The following is a 7,339-nucleotide window of genomic DNA, read 5'->3' as shown; positions in this document are numbered from 1 at the left end:
GTCACAACCGCTAATGTTAAGTTGGGGGTGTGAGGGGCGGTAAGCTAGTTGGAGAGAGTGTTATCAAAGGGATGATGGGAAGTCAGCACCAACAGTCCCGCCCACAACTCTGAGGCAAAATTCTAAGAAACTCTTTCTATTCTGCAGAAACTATGTCATAGAAAACCACACAGGTTTTTGGATTTTGACTAAAACAACATAATTATAATGAAAAAAATAGGGCTGGGTTGATAAAATCAATTAAATATAATAATAATCGATTCATAAAAGTAGAGATCGATCTAACGCATAATGCTAAAGTCCGCTAGCTTGATGCTAACACATAATGGGATTTCCCAAAGGACAGCTAATGCTAACGCTCGGTCAACATAAACATACAATGCTAATGGAATGAACATCTTTATATACCGACAGGCAGGAATTTTCCAAACTCATTTACAGGAAATATTTTTTAAAGTAACCATCTGTGGTCTAAAGCTTAGTTTTTTGCTCATACTTTCTGCTTCTTCTGGAATAAATAATGTTATAGTGTGATCGCCACCTAGTGGCCAAACTGAGGAAAGGCAGAACAATTGTTGAAACTTCTGAGTTTGAGAAACCATGAATTAATCTCATTATTATTTCACAAATACAGTTTACAGTATGTGAACTGTATCATATGAATATCTTCAAAAAATATATAGATTAATGTATTTCTAAAAAAATGTGACTAAATGTGTAAACTCCAAATTTATTTGAATCGAATTTAATGGATCGAAAGAATCGAAAAAAAAAAAATCTAAATCGATCCAGCTCTGGAGAATCAAATCGATTCTGGAAATTATTGGTGATATCCAGCCCTAGAAAAAAACCTTTAATAGATCAAAAGATGATCAGAGTGGGACTTTGAAGATCAAAGAAAAGGACTTTAGAAAGAAAGGAATAAAAATCGATCATTCTCTTAGAAGACGGGGTTCTCTAACCTCTGAGGACCCCTCCACCTGCACTTCAGCAGCTGCCTCTCTGAAGTGGGTCCTTGTGTTTGTTTGTGCGTTTACATGGCATGTGTGCGAGTCTAAAGAGATTAGCGCAGCGGCAGGTCTCCCCTTTTGTAGCTTAGCTTCACTGTTTTTGCACGTGTTTGTGGGTTTGTGGTGCGCGTGTGTTTGCGCGACTCAAACTGACCGTACTCGGCGCGCAGATGCTCGGGAATGTGCGGCTCGTAGCCTTCTTTTTCTGGCACCTCGTCAAAGTCATCGTCATCGTCGGAGGTGTCCGTCTTCTGAGGAAGGAAATTAGAAATTAGTTTTTAAAGAAATGGGATCAAAAAGAAGAAAACTGAAGAAAAAAAAAGAGATGAAAAAAAAACCAATAGAATGTTAGACTACTATGCACTAGTCAAAGCCAAGGACCACACCGGGTAATTCTATCCAGCCTTACAGGTCATTTTATTTTATTGTTATTAATGAAACGATGTTATCTTGTGCTTAAGATGTATAATTTTGACAAAATACATTTTTATGGAGAGTAAAATATTGAAAGTTATTTAAGGTTTAAGTTGATTTATTCTGGAATAATATTCCTGCCTTTTTATTATTCATAATTATGGTAAAAGTTACGGTTTTAAAGTTTTTTTTGACTATTTTGGGATTCACTAAGATTTTTTTAAGGCTATTTTGGAGTTTAGCTAATATTTTAGCTACATGCTAGCTGTTTTGGCTAATTTAGGCTTTTTTTTGTTTTTTGGGCTATTTTTAGGTTATTTTGAGGTTTAGCTATTTAGCATTTAGCTAATATTTTAACTGGCTTTCAGCTTCAGTGTTTTCAGCTTTCAGCTTTAGTGATTTCAACTATCAGTTTAGGCGTTTTCAGCTATCAATTCCAGCATCTTCAACTTTCAGCACTAGCATAATCAGTGGCCAAATTCAGCTTACAGCATTCACACTAGCATTATCACAGGTAATGCGAAATATTTAGTTCATAATTATATTAAAAAGTTATGGTCCTAAAGTTTTAAAAATTTAGTTTTAGAGTGTTCAATAAATGTTTATCCTGTTTGCGATCTAAGGTGTGTTTTGGATTTTGGACCCCTGTGCGATTGAGTTTGACACTCCTGCCCTATCATTACAAAAATGTCACAAGAATGTTTTAAAAACATTGGAGAGGGTCTTTAATGCAGATCAAATCATCCTGCTTAAACTTTCTGAAGCTTTTTCTTTATTCAACCAACCTCTTAGTAGATTCTGTACTTTCAGAATAGAGTTTTTTACATGTACAATAGTAGAAGCAATGATATGATGATGTTTGAGGAAGTTTAACTGCCACCAAATGTTTCAGAAAAGTTATATTAGCTGAGATGAAATGACCAGAGGGCTGCACGGTGGCGCAGGTGGTTAGCGCTCTCGCCTCACAGCGAGAAGGCCCCGGTTCGAATCCCGGCTGGGACCTTTCTGTGTGGAGTTTGCATGTTCTCCCCGTGCATGCGTGGGTTTTCACCGGGGACTCCGGCTTCCTCCCACCGTCCAAAAACATGCTTCATAGGTTCATTGATGACTCTAAATTGCCCCTAGGTGTGAATGTGAGAGTGAATGGGTGTGATTGAGGCCCTGCGACAGACTGGCGACCTGTCCAGTAGGCCCTTCAGTAGCCGGGATAGGCTCCGGCACCCCCGCGACCCCGAAAGGGACGAAGCGGTCTGGAAGATGAATGAATGAATGAATGAAATGACCAGAAAACAATCTGAAAATATACCAAGAAAAAAAGTTCAATTTGCTTCAGTAAGAAGAACGGCTCCAACGTTTATCTTTGGAAACTTTTGAACAAGGAGGATTAGTTTAGAATATCACCAGTTTTTACTTTCAGATCCACACAGATAAACATATAAAGTGAGAATAAAAGTGGAGACACAAACACAAACGTTCTTCCAGCCAGGAAGCTCGGAGATGCAGAACATCAAGAAAATAACAATGATGAACGGCTGCAGGGTTTCCATCCTCCTGAAGGATGCCTTCTCTTTGGCTGGAGGGAAGAGGGGAGTGGGGGGGCAGAGGGTGTTGCATTTGTGTGTGTGTGATGAGCCGCTACCGGCGGCAGACAAAATTTATGGTTTTTAATTTCCGGGCGAGGTTGTTAGCCATTGGTTTGGTTACAATGCAGAACACAACACTTTTATACAGAGGGGTCATTTCCATTAAGCAAATGTGTGTGTGTGTGTGTGCGTGCTCTGCACTAACACACACACACAAACACGCACACACTTGGAGTGATCAGCACAATAATCACAGTGATTAGCGTTATGAGGAGCAGTAAAACCCAACGTTAAGCTAACCTCTTATTCCCAGAGGCCTCTTTTCATTTATTCACTTCATTTGTGTGGACTCCTGCTGTTGTGTGTGGGGGTGTGTGTGTGTGTGGTGGGGTGTTTTCAGTCATCATCTGTGGGCTCATCATTTGTAAACTAATTCAAACATTTTAATGGGCTTCACTAGCGGAGCGGCCGTCCATCACGGGCCGTAAAGCTGCAGAGAGCGTCTCTGTCCTCTTCACGCCGCACTCAAACGCTGTTCACGTCACCCACCGAACAAGCAGCTGAACAATTAAAGCCGAATTAGCTTCATGATTGCAGCTACAAGAGGACGGAGGGATGTCATTTCTGACGTGCGTAATGGGAACTTTGAAAATTAAAAAAAAAAAAAAAAAAAAAAAGAATTCTAACAGAAAATCTGAGTCTGTCTGCAGATAATCAAGCAGTTTAAATCTTAAGTTGTGGAACTCACTGGATTTAACCTTTAAACAAAAACACAAACAGATAAATAGAAAAAATGATTACAGATACACTACAATAATTAAGAGAAATTAGCCAATTATTATTTGGTGTTTTCATCTTGTGATGATGAGCAAATATCAGAGGACTCTTATTGTTCATAGTTTGCTTTATTTTGAAAGACCTTCAAAATGGCATCAATGACTGTATATAAGAACCGGAGTGAGTTTACTTTCAGTTCCAGTGAAATTAAGTCAACCCGGTTGCCATTTTTACGTAATACGGACGCCGCCATGTTGGAGACAGATATTATCAGAGAGCAGTGATTGGTCCGAGTCAGTTTAAGTCAACGTTTCTATGACAACCACTCTCACCAATCAGGAGCGAGCTTGTTGGAAGGCCACACCCCTACTATTTGACAGCTGGCTCAAGAGAATTTTGCTGAATGTGAGGTCCAACAGGCTCCACCTACTTTTATTGAGGCATGTGATTGGTCAATTTGTAACTTGAATGACTACATCATGTAAAAGAAATGAGAATGATCAAGAAAATGTTATAAAGGTTTATTCTGACCAATAGAATGAGTAACAGCTCTTTATTTCTCTATAGAAGTCTATGGGATTCTGGATTTCTCTGACCAGTCGGTACTTCCTGTTTGGGCCAGGGGGAGGAGTCACTAACTCCAGACCTGAGTTTGCAATAAACCCTGGTGTTCTCAGTCAGTTCTTCCAGGAACCTGATTGGTTGATCTACCCTTTGAATAAAGGTGCATTTTGCGTCCGTTCATGCGTTCATCGATGCCGTCATGCTTTCACATTTATTTAGTTACAGAGAAGCAGTCAGAATCAGACGGTTGTGGACTTCCTTCCATCTTTTGATACTTTGTTAAAGTCCCTTTTGTTGGTGTGTGAAATTTGTTCTCCATATTTTGGTAGCGGTGAACATTCAAACATTCGGTGGTTTAGACTGGGGTTGTAGGAAAATATCAATATAGTGAAATATCGAGATAAAAATGAGATGAAATGCTTTTTTCTGGTACTTTCTTGGGATAAATTAGCATCCGTATCTCATCGCGATGCATGTATCGTGATACGGATTGTATTCCCAATACACACCTCTTAGTCTAGACCCTCCAATCCAACTGCTTAATGCGGAGAAATTGAGTCCCATTTTTAGACTCCACCAAGGATTTGAACTCACGACCTGCCAGTTTTAGAGCGGACACTCTACCTCAAGGCCACTGAGTTGGTTTTCCAGATAGTTTTTGAAGTTTTCTTCAGGTTTTTGTTGCATGTTTGGGTTATTTGACAATATTTCTGTCAGAATGCGTAAAGAGAAGCAAAACATTAAAATAAAGAGTCACTGATGTAAACTTGAGCTGTCCTGTGCAGTGCTGCATAACTAACCAACAAAATAGGTTTTCACAGACTCCACAACATCCGTATTATCAATAAAAACAATTGTTGGTAAAGATGTTTCCGTGTGGGAATGGGAGGCTTTATTTATGTCCCGACGGAGAAGAAAGACAATGCAGTTAAACACAGAGGAGCATTTTAAACACCAAAGCAAACTTTCTGCATTACTTTATATTGCTGCAACGATTATTCATCCTCAGAGAGCGATGGATACACACACATGGTCCTAGTCTCTATAGGTTTTGCGCTTGTCTCCTTTAATCCCAGCTGGTTTATTCGGCTCTGATCAATGACCTAAAACTAAGGAGTGATCACCGAGCTGCGGGAAAATCCTGCCCTAACATCATCCCTTTTCCCCTTTTTTCTGCCTCTTTGTCTCTAATTCACCCTAATTTAATCCTGATAGCATCGAGCGCTGTCGGCCGGCCGGGCAGAGCTGTAAGTCTCGCCGCAGGATTAGCTTTCCTCCAGAAACATTTTGCTGACAGCCCGCGCGGTTAAAATATGGCCTCCATTCCCCCCCCAGCGGCTGCGTGAGGGCCTGCTTTGCATTTTAACAGACCTTTGGTTTATTCTCACGGAGAGAAAATCACACATAAGTCCCAGAGAGATAAAAACTGCTTCTTTAAGAGAAACTCAAGATTCAGCCGACAAATTAGAAGTAATGGTTTCAGAAAAGCAGAGTCATGACTCAATGTGAGAGGACCTGAACATTAAAAAATGACTAAAATAGAATTAAAAATAGTTTTAGAGCACAAATGAGCTAAAAATAAAATCAGTTCAGTAAGGGGCTGTGAATAACAAGTCACAATTCAATCAAAGATTAAATAAAACGGACTAGAAAACACAAACACAGCAGCTCTAAAAATCAAATCAAAGGAGATGTGTTAAAGTTCTGGGATTGCGGAATATCTCAAAAACTGAACACCATGATTACTAACAGATACAACATCTAACAAAAATATAGTATTGACACTATGAGAGAAAATATCAGTACAATTACCTGTGATGGGACAAATGATCATGAATGTCTTTTGATCTCTTGAACTCAAACAGAGACAGAGCTTTGATGACAAACTACATGATTATTTGTATTTTTGAATTGTATTTTTCTCTCTATAAATGAATGCATACAGCTGTGAGTTGGTTAAACCATCTCATTTTTGTCTTAGTCACATGCATCTGCACATGGGTTTTTGGGTTGTCTGGGTCTATGGAGGGTCGTATATTATCAGTGGACACATCATACCCTCCCCTCTTGTGTTCTAAATACCTGCTGGTTCCAAGAAGGTCAAAATCCCCTAGACTTCAATTGAGAAATATACAGTTATTTATCAGTCTTTTTACTTGTCAGAATAATCATTATTGCTCTGATACTCTCATGAATCGGTCCCTTCTCCCCCTTTGGTTACCAGCAGGATCCATCACCTGCGTATTAGCACTTCATGGGTCTCCACACTTCACCTCCCATCAGCCCCTGCTGTCCATCCCAGAAGCCCCACAACCGATTTCCATCTGCAATCACTCCCAGCAGTATTTAGTCAGTGTGAAGTCTTGTTTGTGCCACTGTGCCTGCATCACTGAGCGTTCTCATCCTGACCTGATCTTCTGCTTCGTCCTCTGTTTGCCGCCTGCCCTGACCCTCGCCTGCTCCCTTACACTCCGATTCTGGGATTTCCTACAGTCAGGATGCACACAAGGAGCACACATGTATCGTGTGAACACCACTAACGGGCTCCTTGTACAGTTTGCAGGATTTGGGAAGAGATAAAAAAAAAAAAGAAAGATCTGAACGACACGCCAGCGTTTCACCTACATCATCCTTACGTGTAATTCAAGTGTTCGCTACTGTATTGACAGCATGCCCATAGAAAAAAAATGTGCAGAACATTTCCTCTCCACGGGTTCATAAACCTTGATATTTTCAAGCAGGTCGACTGTGCCCCCCTCAAAGCTTATGTTTTGCCCACAAACAGTCTGTAACCACCCATAACAACAGATATAACATAAGTGGTGGAAACATTAAAACGATGAACGCAAGATATTCGTTTGAATTTTGACCTAATTTCCAATAATAAAATAGATTTTAGGGATTACAGCAACAGTAGTCTATTATTGTTAGTCTGTTTCTTCAGAATAGGCGAATGTTAACCTGTTCACACTAAGAATGACAGGGCTAATA

The 7,339-nt window shown here is 39.9% G+C and overlaps 1 protein-coding gene across 2 annotated transcripts in view; it reads right to left on the bottom strand.

Annotated features, from left to right (window-relative positions):
- The window catches only part of uvssa (UV-stimulated scaffold protein A), a 32,230-nt gene that overhangs the window by 13,511 nt on the left and 11,380 nt on the right, over nt 1-7,339 (bottom strand). Inside the window, exon 9 of one of the 2 annotated variants that reach the window (XM_036213989.1) lies at nt 1,165-1,258. In XM_036213989.1, coding sequence (XP_036069882.1) covers nt 1,165-1,258 — 94 coding nt within the window. Of the gene's footprint in view, nt 1-1,164; nt 1,262-7,339 lie in introns of both variants that reach the window. The other variant, XM_024260317.2, reaches the window with a different exon arrangement.

This window comes from Oryzias melastigma, linkage group LG10, assembly GCF_002922805.2.
Source record: "Oryzias melastigma strain HK-1 linkage group LG10, ASM292280v2, whole genome shotgun sequence".
Classification (NCBI taxonomy): Eukaryota; Metazoa; Chordata; class Actinopteri; order Beloniformes; family Adrianichthyidae; genus Oryzias; species Oryzias melastigma.
This window is presented reverse-complemented; position numbering and strand designations above follow the sequence as displayed.